At 39.9% G+C, this 21715-nt stretch overlaps 2 protein-coding genes across 5 annotated transcripts in view; one reads left to right on the plus strand and one right to left on the minus strand.

Annotated features, from left to right (window-relative positions):
- The window catches only part of LOC126850666 (mushroom body large-type Kenyon cell-specific protein 1), a 51355-nt gene extending 42614 nt beyond the window's left edge, over positions 1-8741 (plus strand). For 2 of the 3 annotated variants that reach the window (XM_050593889.1, XM_050593891.1), the window contains 2 exons: positions 341-1229; positions 1447-8741. In XM_050593889.1, coding sequence (XP_050449846.1) covers positions 341-1229; positions 1447-2731 — 2174 coding nt within the window. In that variant the 3' untranslated portion in view covers positions 2732-8741. The remainder of the gene's footprint in view (positions 1-340; positions 1230-1446) is intronic. The other variant, XM_050593890.1, reaches the window with a different exon arrangement.
- Positions 1-21715, minus strand: part of LOC126850694 (RCC1 domain-containing protein 1) — a 293787-nt gene that overhangs the window by 256132 nt on the left and 15940 nt on the right. The window lies entirely within an intron of this gene.

A 21715-nucleotide genomic window follows, 5' to 3' on the forward strand; every position in this document is an offset into this window, starting at 1 on the left:
CTTGATAAGGACCAAAACCATATGGTCGAAACGTCGTGATATAATAATCAAACAATAAATTGCCAGTTTGGTCGTATAAACACTTGTTTATTTATCTAAAAGTATCTCGAATAATACATGTCTCTCACTATATAATACTTAAAGACACAAGTATTATTAGATGTAAAATAAAAACCGAATTAAAATTTATGAAAAACTATTATGAAGATATCATTAAAACTTGTGTCTTGTTGCTAATAATGTGTTATATATTATGTATAATAATGTATTTAGATATTTATTTGCCTTTGTAGTATAAACATTACAATAAACAATAAATAATATATTTTAAACTCATCAGGACTGGACACACGAGACTATCGCATACCAGATGTGATGAGGAAGCTGATGAGTGAAGATAAGAGGCTGAACAAGAGTGTGAACGGCGATCAGTCGCAGCCGCATCATCAGCACCATCATCATCCCTTAGCTGCGCATCAGCAGACGCAGTCGCAGCAACAGCAGCAGCGCGTACCCATGACGAACGACGATTTCAATCCCAACATCGAGGAGGAGGCCAGCGACAGCGCTCAGGGCAGAGCGATACTGAAGATTCCGTCCTACAAGCCCGCCAGCACGCCGGGCTGTTCCAGCAAGAACGGCGAGCCGACTTCCGCCGCGTTCGCCCAGGGTTTCGCGGCTGCCGCCTCGAGTCCGGGTCTTCTGGAGCGAGCTAGCCCAGCTTTCTCCGGCACCAGCAGCCCAACGAATTCGCTGGTGGGCAAAGCGGTGGCCGTCAACTTCCGCGACGTCATCGCCAAGAGCATCAGCGTTAAGTTTCAAGAGGGCCAAACGCCGGGCGCAACCGGTATGCCGGGTTGCCAATCGGCCGGCGTCGTTCCGCCGCAGCAGGCTATGATGACGGATCCAAATCCGTTTAAGAGGGGACGTTACACGCCTCCGCAACCGCCGCAGCAACAGCAGCAGCAACAGCCATCGTCGCAGCAGCAGCAGCAAGCCAAGCAGCAGACACAAGATGCGAACAAGTCAAAACAGGGCACCGGCGGTAAGGGTACCAGACCGAAACGTGGCAAGTACAGGAACTACGATAGGGATAGTCTCGTCGAGGCGGTACGCGCGGTACAGCGCGGTGAGATGAGCGTGCATCGTGCTGGCAGCTTTTATGGAGTTCCGCACTCCACCCTTGAGTACAAAGTCAAGGAGCGGCATCTCATGAGGCCGCGAAAGAGGTAAATCAGTTAAGTCTTTTTCTTTTTTTTTTTTTTCTTTTATGAACGATGTAATATTACGTGATAAATGTAGGATAAATGTGATATTTTGATAGAAAATATCTTGCGTTTAATGGGATATACACATATTTTTAATTATGGATTGTTATTTATAAAGAATAAAGTAAGCATCTGTTATTAAGAGTTAAGATATCGCGAGCTTTCATTCTTTTCACAGGGACCAGAAGCAACCGGATGACAAATCAAAGGAGACCGCGACGACGGCAGTGGCAGCGGCAGCCGCGGCGATGCGGCCAGGCGCTGCCGGCGTCGACAAGAAACCGCAGCTGAAACCGCAGCAGAAGCCGTTTACGCCGCCGGGCGGCATACCCGGTCCAAATGGACTGAAAATGCCACCGTTCATGGAAGGTATGCCTCCTCACTTGCCGTTCGCGGCCTTCAACTTCTGGAACCCGGGACCTTTTATGCCCTCGCCTTTTATGGGTGGCGGACCGAACGTGCCGATCCTGCCGGAACAATACTTTGCGGCGTCGCAGAGAATGCGCGGGCTGCAGGAACAACAACGAAACGCGGCGATGGTACAGCATCAGCAACGAGACCGTGACGGTGGTGTTGGCGTATCCGGAACGCCAGACGCAGCTGGAACCTCGAATTCTCGAAGCGCGTCGATAGCCAAGGCGCCGCGCGACATGGTAGAAAGCATCTACGATGGATCCGGGGCGAACGGCAGTTTCTTGGACAATCTGATTAGGTCGAGCCTCGAGACAGGCATACCAAGGGACCAGCGGACGATGGCGGAGGTGAGGAATCAGCAGCAACAATCATCGTCGCAGGCGCAACATCCGGAGACGATGAGTAGTAAGACGCTGATCGATCAGCTTTGCAGAAATTCGAGAAGAACTCCGTTGCCACGAATGGCGCAAGATAGCAGTGAGGATGAGAGTTATCGAGGACCAGCGGGCAGGATAGTGCCGGAAAGGCCGGAGCGTGTGCCTACGGTTGATCTCAGCCCATCACCATCGGAGAGGGGTCGCACGGAGGACGGCAGCGATCGGCTCACGTCACCACCGACGCCTCTGTCGATTTCTCGAGCGGGTAGCAGGGACGAGGATAGCACCCGTGACTCGAGAATCGATCGTAGCAGCAGAGAACGCGAAGTTCATAACGGCGGCCAGGAGGATCGCGATAGGAAGCAGCCTTTGAACCTGCAACAGCAGCAGCAGCCACAGCTGAATCATTACCCGGACTTACACAACCTCTACGCCGTATCAACTGACAAAAAAAGTGCCTGTGATAGTAAGCTTATAGTAGATCATTCGAGCCAGAAGACTCAGCCGCAGCAACAACAAAAGGAATACGCTGCCGTGAGCGGGCTGGTCGTGCAACTGCAGAGGGGCTACAATACCGCGAGCAACAGATCCGGCGAGCCGACTAACAGCCAACAGCCGGCAGCGGAGCAACGTGGCCCCGCGCTCAGCATGGAGGACTCCGTAGAGCAGTAGACGAAAGTCAGTATCAGTTATCAGTAAAGTATACAGTTACGAGTACAGTAAAAAAAACAAAAGGAAACAAAGATCCGTATATACAGTAAGCACATTCCCATCCAGATCTCTCCGCCATCTCTCACACGCACCGAACCCGTGCGCCTTCTCTCGTTGTTGCGCGCCGCGAACGAGGTTTCCCTTCAGGCGCTCGATCATGAAAACTGGGGAAACTTTTCACGCCGAATTCGAATTTTCGCATTCATAATGCGAGACGTTTGTGAACAACACGGAGATGAAGGGAATCCTCGAATACGTCGGCAACGCGATGATACTCTGACTATCCCATACACTCTCCTGCTCTCTCCCATGACTTATTCGTTCCAATCGAAAAAAAAGAAACCCTCGAACGTTGCAAGTCTAGCGCAGAAAGGGGAGAACAAAAATGGCAATGCGTGTGACGCTAGCACAACCACAATCCCCGTAGATTCATTGCGATTCCGCCAGTTAATCCGCCGTACGAACCCGCGTCCAACTGGTCGCGGCCCGGCCGTTCTAGCATCAGGCACGCGTGCAGAAAGAAATCCTTTCGATAGGCGAAAGCATGGATTTCGGACTGGTGTATCACAGAACGAAACGAATAAAGGACACGCGCGCGGTACATATATTCATGTACTCGAGTACTCGCGCACGAGACACACGCTTCAGTAGATGCACGGACCCATTCTACAAACGCATTTCTACAAGCCGGACATTCCACCAAATATTTTTCTCTCAAACGCATCGACACACACAGCACACAACAGTGACATAAACAAAACGAGTATTTACACATACGCGAGTATACAAAAATGGGGAACATAAACGAGATACTTAGGCGTTGCGCGCGTACACGCATCGTAGTCGAGATTTTGTCACCGTCTCTATCATACCAAGAGTTAGTGGCGAATTCGAATTTAAAGCCGATCTGAAGCCTTTTTACTTTAGACTTTAGCGGAAATTCAAAGAGACTCGGTGCATCCGTGTCCCTTTGGTGCTATGATCAGAATTTATCATAAAGAGATGACTCGTCGCGATGTACGCGCGAAACGCGAAAGCGTTAGCCGTTCGATGATTATTATTACGATTATTAATTATCGCTACCACTACCAATCGGTGGACGACGACGATAGGTCAAACGATGGAACAAAAATGCCGACGCGACAACATATTTTTTCCTCTCTATGAGTGTAAAACTATCTAATGCAAAAGGGAAGAAAAGAAACTTATTACTTAACTATTAACACTACTTAACTCGTAAGGAGCGACATAATTATATAAGGAATAATATATTATATATACATATATTTTTGGTCATTACACGAGAACGTGTGCGAAGCAAGAACAAGCCAAGGCTTTTGTTGGCGCGCGTAGGTGATGATTTTTTCCATGAGAGGCGACAATATTTCTATAACCTCGGTTGTTTCGAGGCCGGCGTTTGACGCGAACGCGTCCCATATTTCGGGCACGTTACAAAAAAAAGGCGAAATGCATAGAAAATATCGGAAAGCGATCTTCGTTAAACATTGCCCAAGTCCGAGCGATATATTCAAAAGTCGAATCTCTTTTTTTTTACGAAGGATTTACAAATCGACTTTTTAATATTCTTTAATAAATTAATTTCTTAATAAACGTAAAAAAGATTTCAAATCTTTTGACATTTATTATATAACAAATCTTATTTATAGGGCTTTTCAAGCAATCTTGAAATCATGTTAAAACAAAATTTTTTTTTATCGAATTAATTTTCTATTTTGCCTTAATCTCTCTTTTTATCTTGCAGACTTTAACGATGACAAGCTTCTGTCTCTTTTCCCAAGCAATTACGGCCACAAAGATCGCGATCTTTTGAATTAAAAGAACAGTCTAAATCCAGGCAAAGGCTGGAAAGATGCAAAATTAGAACGTAGGATAAAAAAAGGCAATTAAAAAGAAAGGAAAGGGAACGCGTGCGTGTGCGCCCGCTCTCGATTCGATATTTTTCCGATATTGAAAAGATGTTTTTCTTAAGCACGTGACGCCCACTTTTTGATACAAATACAAATTTTCTACCGCGTAGAAGGAAAGAGAGAGCGAGAGAGAGAGAGAGAGAGAGAGAGAGAGAGAGAGAGAGCGAGATAAAGAGAGATGAAGATATAAGTTGCTGCAGTTGCGGCAGCGCCATCTTCGCTCGCGTTGCTGCAACTGCAGCAACTTGCATTGTTTCTTCGTGAGGGAAAATTCAATTGTGAAACCTAGGAATGTTTTAATAATCTGGTTTTTTTTTCATCGACTCCCGCGAACGACATATTCATCGAGCAACCAGCAGACTATTATTGTGACGCGTCGGGGCGAATTTTTGGCGGAACACTTTGAAGTTAGCGCGTCTCGATCGTTCGTCGCCGGTTTGAAATAACGACGATACGATTATCGAACGAATGACGCATTGACGATTCGAGCGGCCACACGTCTCTCTCATTTGGTTTTTTTGCGGATTCGCGCGATCGTGCACGTCCAATTACGTTCGCGATTGTGATACGGAAAGCAACACACTCCGAGAGATACGGTAAATTTTCAAGATCGATGAAAATTTGGTGTCTCGAGACGAGTCTGAATTTTTATCGCGTGTAATAATTGATAGTTACGACGAGGAATAACTTGTACAAATGTCGATACAATGACTCAGTCAAAATTGACGAATTTCGTGCGACGTGAAATTAAGATAATTTGATTAGGATAGAGACATGTGTGTATCTAATTCAGACTTGAAAATTTTTCCTATTCTAGCTATGTATATATGTTGAAGATAATTATTATGTGAAATTTATAGAGATAACGATATTTTGAATTTGCATATATTTCTTGGGATATAATCTTCAAATTAAAGATGAAAAGTTGAAATTTTTGTAATTCTCTGATAAGTCGGCGAGATGTGCACGATCATGGAGGTATCTCGTTTGTACCTCTCACAATCAGTTTAAAATTGCGTTTCGCGAATAGATGATCCGCGGATAGAATCACTATAAAAGGACAATTTCGTCACTTCGTTAATATGGCAGGTAGGCCGTTTGGACCAAAACGAAATTGACGGAGACGAAAAAGTTGGAACAGGATGGATCGGAGGCCAGTCGAACGCGAGAAAACGGCGACAAAAAGATATAAATAAAAACGGTGCTGTAGTGCGGGCCAGGATTTCCTATTTTTTCTCGCAGAGTCGAGGCGTAGACGAGGCGAAAACGACGCGAACAAATATAAGAAGAAAAGAGAAGGATAATATAGAGCAGCAGAGCGCGCAAGAAACAAAAAAAGGATGATCCACACGCACTCATCTCATGACTCTCTTTAAAAGTAACGACTGAAAGACTCTAGGCTGTACATAAAGTATAAGGCATGTATGTTCGGTGTTTTAAAAATGCAAAAATTCCTTATTAACGCAAAAAAAATTATACCTACGAAAAAAGTAAACCATATTAAGCAAGGCTACTCTCTCGGTGTTTTTTGGAACTAAACTTAAAATTTACCCTATTTAAAGCAAAAAAACCGTGAATAATGTAACTTTAAAGAAAGCGCGCGTAAACGCGAAACAAGTTATAATGAGTGTAAACGTTAAGGTCTCCTTAGGGTTAAAAAAAAAAAAAAAAAACATAACACAAGCTGAACAGCAACAAAGCGAAATGCAAGCTAATTATGATTGTGTGTAAACGTAAATTTAAACCTTTCCCTCTTCGCCCCGTGTCCGTTAGATCACTTTTTAACTGTCCACCGCCCTCTCCCCTGCCCCCTCCCTCTACTCTCACCTTTTCTCCCCTTCACTTCACACACTCCCACACAAGAGACACACTTTCGACAAAGATTTATAAATCACTCGGTGTGTGATTTGAGCTACTCAAAGTCTTTTTTGAAACAAGCATTATTATACGAAAAGGAGGGAAATATGTTCATACACTTGTTCCGCTACCACTATCTCACTCATTCCCCTCAACCCCCTCCCCTCTTCATTCTATACCCGCGAACTCGCATTATCGACATACCCAGAAACTTAAGCCCCGATATCCTTTATTGAAAGATTTATCGTTAGATGTGAAAAAAAAATGATATTTATCGTGCGGATGATAGTTAAATACGTGCGTTTCAAACTATGATTGTCGTTAATTCAATTTAGGGTTACGATGTTTCGTCGCGATGTTTGATGCGGTCTATAATCGGCGGATCTCAAATCTCCACGATCCATCTAGTGCAACACGGTACGTCTTTCGTCTTTTTTTTTTTTCTTTATTCTCACGAAAGGACAAGTGATATACGCCGGGAGAGGGGGGGAGGCGTAGAAAGCGCGAAAGTGCGGGACGAATTATCCGCATCCGGCGTCGTCGAAAATATAATTCGCGGTTGCCATAGATAACCTATCTTCTTCATGCATCGCATTGCTCGTAATTGAATCAAATTCTCTTGCAGGGCAAAGCTCAGTCGACGATCAAATTGTCGCTGGTTTCCTTTCTATAGGATATACGTTGTCCAATCGATACCTATAGTTTTGTGCACACATTCGAGGAAAATCGATCGGAAAAGAAATTGCTCAAAAGATCAAAGTAACTTCTTCTTTTTTTCATAGAGACGATTGATTATATTTGTATAAGATGATTTGATATTTACATTAATATTTTGCAGTATAAAAGAATGATAAAAATTTGAAATTGATCGGTAATCAATTAACCTTGATCGCAACCAAGGATATTTTCGACGACGTGAAGTTCAACCGCACAACTTAGGATGGCGATAGTTAGTATCGACGCGTAATTAACGAGACGCCCGCGTAATGATCTTCCAGCGATACATGCCTGTCGTGGCGGTTTAAATTACCGTTATCTACAGACACGTATACAGGCACTTGTTCTTCTCGTGACAAGGCAGAAAATTCTCACATTGACGCGAGATACTTAAAAAACGTTTCGCGATTTTAAAATTGTCGATCGCTAGCCGATTTTTCTGGCGACCTTCTTCTAAGGTTTATGGAGGAATTTCCGTTTTAGAAATTTGCAATTGTATACGCGATCGTCGGAAGAGAGAGAGAAAGAGAGAGAGAGAGAGAGAGAGAGAGAGAGAGAGAAATGAGAGAATTCGAGGTTAGGCAAGTACCGTTGTAGACGCGATTGTTGAAGCACTGATTTTTTCGTTCGTTTCTTTTTACGGGAGGGACGGCGGGACGAGACGGCACGACGAAAAGTTCCCCTTCAGTGAAGTGAATATTGTATTATTTTTTTTCCGTTATTGAGAGATCAATGTCTCTTTAATGCGCGCGCATCGCACGACGACAATCTTCGTTCAAAGACAATTGGCGCAAAAAATCTCTGATGTCTTTTTTTTATCCTTATTTTTAAAATACCTAATTGCCGTGGCACACAAAAAAAAGGAATAAGACTTAAGCGAATTGACCAATCACGGTCGAACAGTAAGGCAGCCATATTAAAACTTAAGCAACGCTTAAAATTCCGATGGATGAAATTCTTAAGTCTTAAGTCTTACTGCTTAAGTTTTTTTATGTGCCACGGCTCTTACTCTGAGGAAAACACAAAGATCCGAAAGAAAAACGAAAGATATCTAAAAGACATCTGGAAAATTAAGATCTCAGACTTAGTTCTCTCGGCTCTGTCTTTTGGATATTTGTTGTTTTAGATGGTGTCCCTTCTCCGTCTTCGAAAAGCACGATGATTATCGTACTGCGATATGCAAGGAAAAAACATTCGCAAAAGAGATCTGTAACTTCGTTTTTCGTGATCGAGGAATTCGGAAAAATCCTTTAGTCTTTAATCCATCGATCCGTTCGCGTCTGTGCACATCCTGTCGTCCCCCTCTTCGTCGCGGGCGATACGCTAAATAATCCGGCGAGTGACGGATTGGTCGAATACGGGGAGAAACAGAAAAATCTTTAAGAAATAAAAGATGATATATTATATTAAAATATCTGTGATGTAAAAAGTAACAAAATTTTGATGTATATTTTTCACAAATTATCGTAACCAGCTAGTATATATGTAATAAGATTACAGATATATTATATATATAATATACATATGTACATATATATATTATATATATACATATATATATATATATATATATATATATATATAATATATGAAAAAGAAGAAAGACTATTGTAATTACGGTGTGTGAAGACAAAGTAAGGCAAGACGAGTGAGGGAAGACAAACCGAGAGCTGACGGGAAACGAGCAAGTAAGGGACAGAGAGCGAAAAAGAAAGAGAGAGAGAGAGAGAAAGATATAGATAGATAGGTAGAAAGAAAGGGATACGGAAGGAGCGTGATTGCGAAATTACGTTGATCCACACCGGTGGTTAGACGGGACCAAGATGGCGGGCATCGCTCGGAAAGTCGGGTCCAAAGATTCCCGTTTTTTGCATTATCTTCGTTTCTCTTACGTTCTCGCGCGCATGGTTCTTTCCCTTTTACATCGATTGAAAGACAACAGAGAGATTCTCGTTCGTCCCCTCTCCGTTCTCGCGAAAGAGGAGAGGGGGTGAGGAAGATTAAGGAGGAAGGGCGAGACCCCTTTTCAAATCCTCTGACGATCATCTTTATTTCGAACCGCGCTTTCCCGTCTCATTTCACAATGGAATGGATTTTTTAGGCGCGATTTGAATAATGGAAAACTGGAAGATTTGGTCCGATTGGCCCTGAAACGGCTCAATATCAGCTACCTCACAATATTGTCACGTTTGGTATGGTACGAACGAGAAACGTTTGTGTGTCATGTACGTGGATATAAAAAAAAATGATTCTTATAACTCGATAGTTTAGAGAAACCGCCAATTGTTTTGTTTAAAAAATTTTATTAAAATAATAAAAATTTTACATTTATTTAATTGCGTACATTAATTTATCTAAAATAATAGAGAATAGAAAAAATAAAAATAAATTTTATAAAGATAAATGTTTAAAAAATTTTTAATTGTTTGCAAATTAAATTTAAATTTAAATAAAGTTTTGTAGTATATACGATAAAATAGAGATTTATGTATTGTAAAATTAAAATTATTTAATTTAGGATAACATACATTAAACTCGATGCTTCAATTTTTGAAATAAATATCCTTTTTTATATCATTACTTTTATTCTTTTTTTTCGTTGATGTCGCGAATAGAGACTTCCACGGACACACGGACGTCAACAGGACGAGGTCGTGTGAAAATGGTCTAAACAGTTCCAAATTGTGCCTAAGTTATGAGAGATTATGTTTTTACGATTTGCAGTAGCACGAATGAAAAATATATGAGAGTATCTCGTAGCAGCAAACAGATTCAGTTCGAGCGCGCTTGATCTGGACGACAACAGCGAATGCGATAGAGACAAAAGCGATATATAGAATTTCTTATTAAAGTAAATTAAACAAGGGTGTAATATTACCTACAACATACGTTCCAGGGCCGTCCAGCCGCCATCTTGCGTTCAACCTTATGTTCCGTTTTTTCGAATAAGTGCAATTAGGTACACGAACACGTACACACACACACACACACACACACATACACACACAATACATTGGCAGACACGTATCATGCTTCAACATACCCACGAACACGCGCGGGATCGCATACACACATATATAATATACGTCAAAAATACACGCGAGACACGTCGAGGAAAAATGGAGTAAAACGAACTGTTAACGCGCTAAGTTACCGTTTTTTAAATTCTATTTTCAATTCACGCATTCTCGAATGTTGGGATTTTCGTGATCAACGAAGAGCTGGCCTGTCGTTCATATAGGGATACAGACGCATGCACACATATACACACACATACACGAGACACGTGTACACGCTCAAGCGACCGACGTCGATTCGACGAAGAGAAAGGACTATCATCACGTTACGCGCGGATCTTTTCCTGAAATTCGTTGACAAGACATTTTTTTACATTTGACTGTTTATCATTTGTTTATACAAGTGCTGTCAGTCATTGCGGAGTTGATTTAAAATTGATAAAACCTATTTATATTTTGATCGTTACATTAGTGCTCTTCGTTATATTTTTAAGTCATTTTCTTTTATTTTGAGAAACGTAATTGTAAGATGAATCAGATAGGAGCAAAAAATATCAATTTCATAGAATTATTATTAGCTATAAAGTTCAAAATATGAAATAATATAATTAAAATTATAAAAAAAATCTGTTACCCAGATAAATTTAGAAATTTAAAATAATACATCTTCTTGAAAAAAAGCAGGAAAAATGTATAAAAATTCACAGAATTTCTCAATTTTTCAAATTTATAAATCTAATGATCAATGATTACATGTTTTATTCTATCATATAGTAGAAAACACTTTTATATATATTTCTTATATTTTATAAAACATTAAAATTTTATGTAAAGTGCATGTAAAATTATTGCGACGATGTTTTATCGCCAATGAAAAAAAATTAAAAATTAATCGGAAACGGTGGGGAGGGGGGATGAGAAAGGAAGATCCGCGCGCTTGCGAGGCCGGCAAATCCGCGCGAATGCGCCTGAACCAATGTAGCAAATCAGAAGGCGGTCCCCGTCGTCGGTCGGCAACTCGGTACCTTCCTGATCGGAGAAAGCTTTAACAAGCTCGTAGGCTGTAGTCATGCAATGACTCTAAAGATGTTTAGAAAGAAAAAAAGGAGCTCCGCGTTCGAGCGACATCGTATACGTTGATCGACCGCACGAACAGGGACCGTAAAATAATTGCAAAAAGAAAAAAAAAACAAAAAAAAAACAGAGTACCGACCGAATTGTGTTCAACTGGGCGATTCGCCGCCGCCGTCTCGACGTCGGGAACGGCAAACATGTAGATAGGGTAGATAGATATACGACGAATAAGTCGGAAGATTTGAGTGCGAGAATGGCAACATGGGGAGAATTGGTGCCCAGATCTCGTCTCCGAAGGGCCGCGAAGATGGCGAGAAACGGCTGCTTTTCGTATTGCGACTGTCGTGGGTGTATCCCCGATTCGCGACAGTTGAAAATGAACGAGCTCTCTGCGAGATTGTGCATTTTTGCCTCTTCCCATTTCGTTTCTGTACTCGCTCTTCGAGCGTGACAATTAGAATTCGTTCCACTCCGCATTTTTAATCGGGTAAAATGAATATAAATTACTCCGTGTATTTGTGTATGTGATTTCCTTGAATTACGAAAGCAAAATATCACGAAATAGCGGATTGATAAATTTTCACGCGGTAATTGAATTGTGTATTGATTAATCGTAACGGCTTATACTTTTATTTGAATGCTGAATATAATCAATCATAGAAATGAAGCAGATCACACGTTATCAATATGATATCACGATGAATTTTTCTCCAACAATCAATGTCTATTATTTTATTAAAATTATACGCGAAGAAATTATTATTTTTAGATTATCCTTCTGGTGATTCTTTAATCTTTGATGTCAACATTATCGTGCTAATCAGCTTAATCGATTCATTAGTATTTTCAAATCTTAATCCGCAAAGAAACTTTTATTTTCATTTTTTTTAAATATTTTATAAATTAAATGCTATTCTAATGATCGGTTCAAAATTGCCACGAAAGGGAAATTCGTGACTGCATCCTCGACAGTCGCAGATCTCATTCTCGCCAGCAGGCCTGATTGGAGGCGATCGTGTCCAGCACCGACTCAGCCTAGACTCTTCGACTAGTAGCCATTAGATAAATGGCGCTGGTACTATGTAGCTAGCACCGATGGTACTCGTAGTTTGGCGCTTTAGTTGTTTATATATATATATATATATATATATATATATATATATTATATATATCATGTTCTTTTCTATATATATTATCACTACCGCGTCAGATCTGGCTTGGCTGTGAGAATCACTAAGACTGCGATAAGGCGAGCCGCGCTATTGAGACGACGAGTGCCGATACTATCGAAGAAGCAAGTTTCTGTTTAATTATCTTGAATATTTGTAAACAATTCGCTCAAATATTTATATCTCCTTATTGTATACTAAGCGATTTTGCGTGAAATGGATAGGGATTCGGGGATACAAATGTCTAAAAGACGTCATTAAAAGGTCATAATTTTGAGACGATTTTTTAGTGTTGTTTGAATTATTTGAAAAATAACACGAGGAGAAGTATTAAGAGAAAATTAACAAAATCGCGTTACATATAAAGCTCGATCATCGGTACTCTAATCATCTAATCAAACGTCAGTACCAAAACGTCACACACCTGAATACGCCGGAACTTCAAAGTACGACCAACTAATTTGCGGACCAAGTACGCTGAATCGCCGGTAACAAATCAATCAAAAAGACATACACGCATGTACCCTGAGAGAATGAAAAAAAATATTTTCTTGTCTCGCGCGTGGCTCTCGCCGTTCGGTCTCAGCGAGGATCTCGATGTTGATAAGGGCAGCCAGATCAGATCTCCTCTATGGGCAACAATGATTTTAATGATTAATTGAAGAAAAATCCAGTTAAAAAGACTCTGTAATCTCGAGGGAAAGAGATAAATTAGGGAAACTAAGCATCCGATCCTCGGAAAATTCCCCGAGCCCCTTCCTCCGCACTCCACCCTGTCAACAGGATTGACCCATCCCCTCCCCCCACCCTCCGCTGACGAAAACCATCACCCTACGGTCTTATTATGCAGCTTTTATGCACACAGCTGACTTCTATCTCCCACCAGCCGCATTCGCATACTCGGCGAAACAGCATATCAGAAATAAAAAAGTATACGCAGTCTGCTCTCTAACATTACAGCTACAGCAACATTGCAGCCTCCAGATACCAGTCGTCTCCTTACAGTAATTCGACGGGGTCGCCGAGACGGGATCGAGAGATTGTCGCGTTCGTGATAGACGCCAAAATCGCTCTAGATACGCGCGACGATTAGCACGACCAATCGACAATGGAGCATATCACACGGGGAACCGATCCGGTTGAGGGGACGCGGAATCTTTCACGGAATCGGGCATCGCAACGGGAGATTCAATGGGTCTTTTTGGAATCGCGCGACTAATTGCCCCGTTGCAATTGATTGATTTCTGATTTTCTTTTCGAGCGTCCCTCGATGCGGATTCGGATTTCTTGAAACGGGTCCAATCGGTAGATTAGAGATCGGAAGCGCGATAAGTTTGACAGATCTCGTCGCCGCAATCATCGATCCTGGATCGGACGAGCGTACCCGTCCGACGCGCGCACCGGGCTGCATACTCGCCCGGTCTCTAGCGATCAAAGCAAAAAGAAAACAAAAGAAAACCGGCAATAACACATACACACTATACAAGCAACAATAGACATTTCACTCAGTATGAAGCGATCGCGTGGTGACCGCGATCGCTCGCGGCACTCGCAACGATCGCCGTGCGACGGAGCAAAGAAAAATAAAAAAAGAAATATAAGCAGTTGTATACAGATTACTAAAACTCTCTACGTCACATATACATATTATCCAGCAGTGATTTACGCTAATGCAGATGCCACGCAGAGCAATGCAAAAAAATAAAAAAAAAATAAATAAAAAAATAAAAAAAAAACAAGGATCGCCTCGGCCTCGAGTCACGATTGACCCGGATCGAATCGACAGCTTAGGACCGCGCGATCGGGAAAGGGAACGATCTTGCACGATCGATAGGATATAACGCTATACGATGAAAAGACGACGGATCGTCTCTCCTGTCAATAGTACAGACGCGATCGCCGTCGATCGCGATGTCACGAGGTCGCGGGCGAGGTATCCCGCAAATCAAAACCCGCAGTCAGTGCAGAATATAATAAACTATAAGTGCAGAGGAAACAAACTACTATAGTATATAAAACACAGAAAGGTATATTATATATATAAAATATATTAATTATTATTATTATATGATTCTTATATGATTATTATTATTATTAAAGGAATACATAAAACAATATTATTAATAACACCGAAAAAAAGTACTATATTACTACTCTATTATTAATTATTATGATTCTTATTATAAATTTAATGAAGACAAAATAACATTCCAACCGTCAATGTGCCACACGACTTTTTATATGCTCTTAAGGAAAAATTAAAAAATGATGTTAACGCGCGAAGAGTTATAAGGGTACGCGAGATTAAACAAGTACCGAGATGAGATCGTCGTAAAGCAGCGTGGACAAGCAAACTTGATGCGGACAATTGTTCGCGAAACAATTGATAGGGCTCCGCTTTAAGAAAGGCTCGTGGGAAAAATGAAGCAGAGCTAACTTTAACGGGCGCCTCCCCCTTTCCCCCTCCCCCCTCTCCCTCCCTCCTCCTCGAACCCCTTTGTGTGATTTTTTTTTATACTGATAAAAGCTCGTTGCTTATTTTGCAATTAGGAATCTTTCATTGAAAGCTTCTTTTTTATATTAAATATTTATTGTGCTCAGGCAACACAATAATTACTTCGTCGAATTTAAGTTAGAATCTTTACACGAGATGTTTTTGATTCATCTCTATCGTGCCACCAGGACTTTCTTTCACATGCATCGTAAGAGATTTTCCGATTGGATTTATATCTCTCGCGGTTTGCAAGAGTAATCGAGAAGTATCGTTTACAAGGTAATAAGAAAAAAAAATTTTGAGATCCTCGATAGAAAAAAAGTTTGAGAACAATTTGAAGCTGCACATCACTGAGATTTGGCATGATGTAAAATTGAGAAATCTTGGTTTAAATCTTGGGGTTACATCTGGTGATTTGATTCATCCGCGATTGAAATACTCGCCGCTTATTGAGTGTCAGACAGGAGAATCAATCAAATAAATGATGCAAAAACGTTTGTCATTAAATTATAATGAGAGAAGCTTTAAGGAGCTAGAAATATCCTTGAATTAAGGACAAGAAAAAAGATTCTTATCGATTCTTATCGGGTATTTTTACCTTGTCGTAGTAGATTTATAATTTATGGGATTCGGGAACGATCGGGATCATCACTTGGAGGAAAGCTTGATGCTGTGCGCTTTATTCAGAATTTCCTCTGCTTTTCATTCGCGGTTTATTCCATATTCCATGCATTTTATCCAATCGTAAGCTCGCGAGAGAGTAAACGCGGTAAGAGTCGTGCGATTTAACACGGGGATACGCATGCGATAAATGGTATGAAACAAGAAACCTTCTGTAAAACGGAACATGTCGCATAAAGGAGACAATGTAAATATCTCGAGGAGTCCATTCGAACACAACGAGCATTCTCGATTTCTCTCGTAAACGAGAGGAGGGCACCCGCAAATGTTTCCCCGCAATTGATCTTGTCGGTCGATCGGTGACAAATCCGGTACAAGCATACGTAAGAGTAATTGCGACAATGTCGTTGGGGATTATATATAAAGCATATTTATATAATTAGCTCATTGATTATGTGCGTTAATTGGTAACGCGCGCGATAGCCGCGAGAAAGTGATTATTATTATTATCATTATTATTATATTATTATTATGTGATTATTATTTTAAAGGTGAGTGTGAAAGATTGAAGATATGCGAATGTGTGAGTTTGAAAGTGCACGCACGCACGAGTATAGATGATGAGCAAATTATCGAAATACGTGTGTATGCACGAGACGTAGATATGGATATACAAAGTGAACATAAAAGTGATTTCTTATACATATATATATATTGCTACTGCTTAAACATAAAATATTTCTACACAAACAACTTCTAAAGAATATATATACATATATACAAATATACAAAATGCATATGAATATATATATATACAAGGTATTTCAGGGTAGATCAATGAGACTTCAGAGTTTTATAGGGAATTTAATTTGGAACAAAAAAGTTCCTATAAAGGAACTTTTAGGCCCGGGAACATTTTGTTAAAAAGTTATAACTAATAAATTCTCTATAAGTAAATTAATTATAATTAAAATTTTTAATAAGAATATTATTATGTTTGCATTTACAATGTTTACACTATGAATGTAGTGTTTATACAAAGATCATTGAAAGATTTTTTCAAGTTTCTAGTTTCTTTTTGTTTTGAGGTTATTTTTTTTGAACGTCTTATCAGAATTCAATGAAATTGGTGTAGTTTGTTATTTAATTACAATTATATCAGATTTATTCTGTTACTTTTTTTAAATGACTGAAAGGTTTTGAAATTATTTTTAAAAATCATTAAAAAACATAATTTTTTGAAGTTTATTACCTATAATTTTTTAACGAAGCGTTTCCGGACTCATGTTTATAGGAATTTTTTTGTTCCAAATTTAATTTTCTATAAGATCCTGAAGTTTCATTGATCTGACTTGGAGCACCCTATATATGTATACATATACATACAACATCTATGTGTTTCAAGATAAAGAAAAGACTAAATATATACGCTAACAAATATCACTGAAATAATCACGTACGCGATCATGTGCAAAATCGCGACAGAGATACCCTTGGTATGCATATAAATACACAAACACATGCGCAGCATGTAGATCGCGTAGAGATTCGTGGATGGTTATTTACCGGATCGCGTGTCTCAAATGCAAAACCAACAGTGAGATAACGTACGTACAACTTACTTTATTACAATATACATATGTATGTATGCGTACGTATATATCGATCGAATATTTGTCGACGATGGTTGACCGACATCGCCATCATTATCATCTTATCAACATTATCATTCCCATCATCATCATCATTATTATCATCGCCATCGTCGTTACATATTATTGCCGTCGTTAAGTATCCTTATGGAATCATTACGATAATTATCCGTTTTGCAGACATTCGCGCGTCTTTAAAAACGTTCCTTCTTTGCCTTAATTAATCATCATATATGAGCAGCGAGTTACATTTCGTCGAAAACGACAATTTTATATTAACTTTATATTATTAAATAATTATACGTTATATGTATTTGTTTATATATACATATCTTTTTACAGAACATTGTGATGCTGCCATATTTAAAGCAAATAAAATATTAATAATTTTCTAATATGCAATTCTAAAAAAAACATTGCAATCCTATTTTGATTTGCTTTTCGGTAAAAAGCACATTAATCTTTCAAGTTTCTTGTGGTTTGATTCGATTGTGCGATTTTCTCTTTTTCCTCATCGCTCTTATTTTTATCATCAAACTTTCAAACATAATTTAAAATATTATTTCTGGCTTTCGTCAAAATCGCTCTTTATGCGATGACCTCTTGCACTTTTGAAAATCTATTCTCGAGCTTTGTTAAATATTTATTGATCTATTTGCAAAATATTATACAATTGCACTGGACCTGGACTAAATTGAAAAAGCCAAGTATAATTAGATATCAAGCTTAATGAAAGAAAGTAAGGCTAGTGATTTTTCGAAGGCTTCAAGATTCGAAACTTCGAAGATTTAATGCTGTGTACTAAAATTTTCAAAAATTTTCGAAATTGTGAAGATTTGAAATTTGAAAGCTCCGAAGATCAAAATTTTGAAACTTCGAAACTTTGAAGCTTCGAAATTTTGAAGTTTCAAAACTTCGAAGCTTCGAACTTTTGATACTTTAAAGCTTTGAAGAATCAAAATATAATTATTAATTTAATATGATAATAATAGTACTGCGAGATATTTATATAATAAAATCTGAACAAAATTTCTAATGTTGTAATAATTAATGTGAATTAAACAATTACATATTTTGTGAACATATATATTAATTAATTCCTTTTATTTACAATATTTTTAGCGTTCCTTGAATGAATTCGCCATTTGCATGAATATATTCTTCGAAGTTTCGAAGTTAACTTCAAATTTACTTAGAAGCTTCGAATCTTCAAACTTGTCAAAAGTAATAGCCCTAAAAGAAAACATTAACACAGATATCATTCTAATATAACGTACGCATACATGCATATGTATTATAAACTTCAAAATAATTTAAACATCCGTTTCCTACGCTACAATCTAACTTTGTCGGAAATTCAAAAGTCGAGATTTGTTGTTTCTTCATTTGTTATTCTTCACATAGAAGCAAGAATCTTATCGAACAGCAATCTTATCAGCAGCAACAATCAAAAGCACATGTGTTCATAGACGCATAGACCGTAACTGAAGAACTCGAGAGATCAAAAAAATACAAAAGGGAATAGAAAAAGGAGGCGAAAAAAGGGTTGGAGCGAGAACTGAAAGTCAAATATTTCCTGACCTCCGTAGAATGAACGTTCGACCCTCCTTCGTGAATCTTCAAGCTCGCGAGAAGTTTTTGTTTGAGTTGTATCTATTGTTTATCAATCTCCCGTCGTTTTCGGGATTCTCGTCATTCCACGATCATTCCACCGCGTTCCTCTAATCGTACTCTTGAGTAAATTGTTTTGAGCGCACATGATTGACAAAAAGTCAATGTCCGCATCTGTGCGGAAGACTATACTAAAATCATTCCAGAAGATACATACTTTAAATTCCTACATTGTGTACTGCTTTTACTTGTGGCTTCTCTTTGCCCTATTTTGACACCATACACAACAAACGTCAGACATGTTTCTTAGACAGTTTTTGTAACGTCCAATTGGAACTAGTTTTGGAGCTAGTTTGCGCGTTTATTGGGACCTGCTTAGTCTCCTCCAAATGTGAATTGAGTGATAATTCTGCGAAAACACTTTCACTCTCCGTTTACTACACGTTTGCTCTTCCGCGACAACGGCAAATTTCCTGGCAGGTGCGCGGAAGGCGCCCATCTTGCGCGACAATGCGGTATGGCACGCATGACTTTAAAGATGCGTGTTCCACCAAAGTATCGGTACGTTATAAAGGAAATGAAAAAGTGAAAGAAAAAAAAAAGACCAAGTCCCGCAACTTTCCTGAGCGATTGCGAACGCGAATGGGGCGCCCGTTGGCTTTCCTGAGAAAAACGTTGGGATTCAAAGCGTTATCAAATTATCCTATCCAAAAATGTTAGTTAAATGTTCCAAGAGACAGAGATTAAAAAAAAAAATATGCAGACCATCAGGATAGTACGTAAAGACGTATTATTAAATTGAAAAATAAAATAAAATTGATAAATGAAATATTGAACGAGCTTTGTATATCGCGGAGCTATAGATCCACGCTGCTTTACTACGATGTGGTCTAACGTGAAATAAATCATAATTCTAATTTGGTTGTATATATAGATTGTGCGAATCATATTTGTACATAGCGCGTAGACGTATATACGTTTTTTCTGTAAAGTAAAAACACATTTCAATAGCTCCGGTCGATGGAACCGATTCTTCTTCATAGGCAGAAAACACGCTTAGAAATCCGTTTTAACCAGCCACGATCCTACGTTAAATACTCATCGTATGATTATCTATTGCAAAAGTATTAACAGACTTCTCGCGTGTGGCTATTCTACGATCGGTGTTTCGAGAATTGTGAATTTTGATGTTATGAGAGAAAAATCGCGAAAGCAATTCAAAAGGAAAAACCGCGTTGGGCGCAGAATTATATTCAGTAATAATGTACTCTCGCGTGGTCGAGGATTTCTATGGTTTTCGTCCGCGATGATTAAGTGTCCACCAACATTCTCGTCGCATCGAAACGCCGATCAGTAGCCGCCATTGTATATTATCCATTGTTTTGCTCCTCAAATGATCCGTGTAACACGATAGATGTTTTTGAAGGCACAACAATTGACCGGATCTTCGAAATGTCGTCGATCGAAACCTACAATAATTAATATCGACCGACAGTATGCGTTTTATTCTCTCTCTTTATTGCGCCGATCGAATCCTATTTATCGCCCTTCCCTTCGCCTCGAACGCGCCTCGTTCGACGAAGGCCCTTCCGTCCGAGGACGAAGAGAAGAGCACAATCTCTCAGAATTGATCGGCTGCTAACGCTAACGCGACATCGGTCGTCGACCTTTCGACGATTCGGCCATAAGGGCACCCCATTTAAACAGGTCGTTTAATTAATCCCCAAAGCTAATCAAGCAAACAGAGCCAGTTCTATCGCGTAAAACACCGCGGGCGCTTTTATTGAGCGCGCGCCTTTCGGGCGCCGTTGTTTTTATCGTTGTATCCAACACGGCGGGAGCTTATTTCTTAAGCGAAGCACTCCTCCCCCTTAACCCTTCCCCACCCATCGTCCCCTTTCCCCTCATCGATCCCCCATGCGAATCCCTCTCGATTCGATCCCTCGTAGGAGGACCCGGGTTCTCTACAAACACGATGGCAGGAGTAGCGGCGAGCGGGTCAGTTACAGCCAGCCGACGTTAACGTTTTAACGACGCGTCTTTTTTTGTACCTTACTTCTTTGTTCTCGTGTCCCTTCGTGATCGTTCGTCAAGTACAACAATAGCGACAGCAACAGCACGACAGAGCGCGCAAAAGCGGGATTATAAAGCGCGCGTTATCTCTCGCACCTTCAAGCGCGTACCTTCGTACCTTCTCGATCGAGCTCGTCCGATGCTCGATTGACCTTTACGCTCTACCCTCAATTTCTCCCTTCCTCCTCTGCCACATTTTTCCTCCCACACCCTCGTCCCCCTTTTTGATTTTAAACGATGTATCTTCTAGTTGTTAAGGTACCCCGAGATAAGTCCGAGGCGTATCGAGGATCGGACACTTCTCTTCGACTCGGAATAAAATTGTTATGATGCAAGGGTTGTTATACGCGAGTAGTAGTGTGTGTATGTGTGTGTGCGCGCGCTTAAAAAAAAAAAAAAAAGGGAAGTCTTAATCAGGCGCGAGAATAGGATAGCGCGTCTCGACGGTAGAGCGTAATGATATGACAAGAGCTGATTTATCTCGTTGGGGCTTTGGAAACATTCAATTAAATTATCGCGTATAAATATTCTAGTTATTGACGGGCGAGGTTTTGTTCGCTCCCCCGAGAGCTCCCCGTTATCGTCTTATTGATATAATGTAATAATTGGCGCCGCTGTGATAATTGTTGTCTTGACTGTGAATTACAACGCGCGATGCGAAATCGATATATCAAAAAAGAAAAAAAAAAGAAAAAAAAGATAAAAAAGAATATTAATAATAATGATAATAAA

The sequence above is a fragment of the Cataglyphis hispanica genome, chromosome 6 (genome assembly GCF_021464435.1).
Source record: "Cataglyphis hispanica isolate Lineage 1 chromosome 6, ULB_Chis1_1.0, whole genome shotgun sequence".
NCBI lineage: Eukaryota > Metazoa > Arthropoda > Insecta > Hymenoptera > Formicidae > Cataglyphis > Cataglyphis hispanica.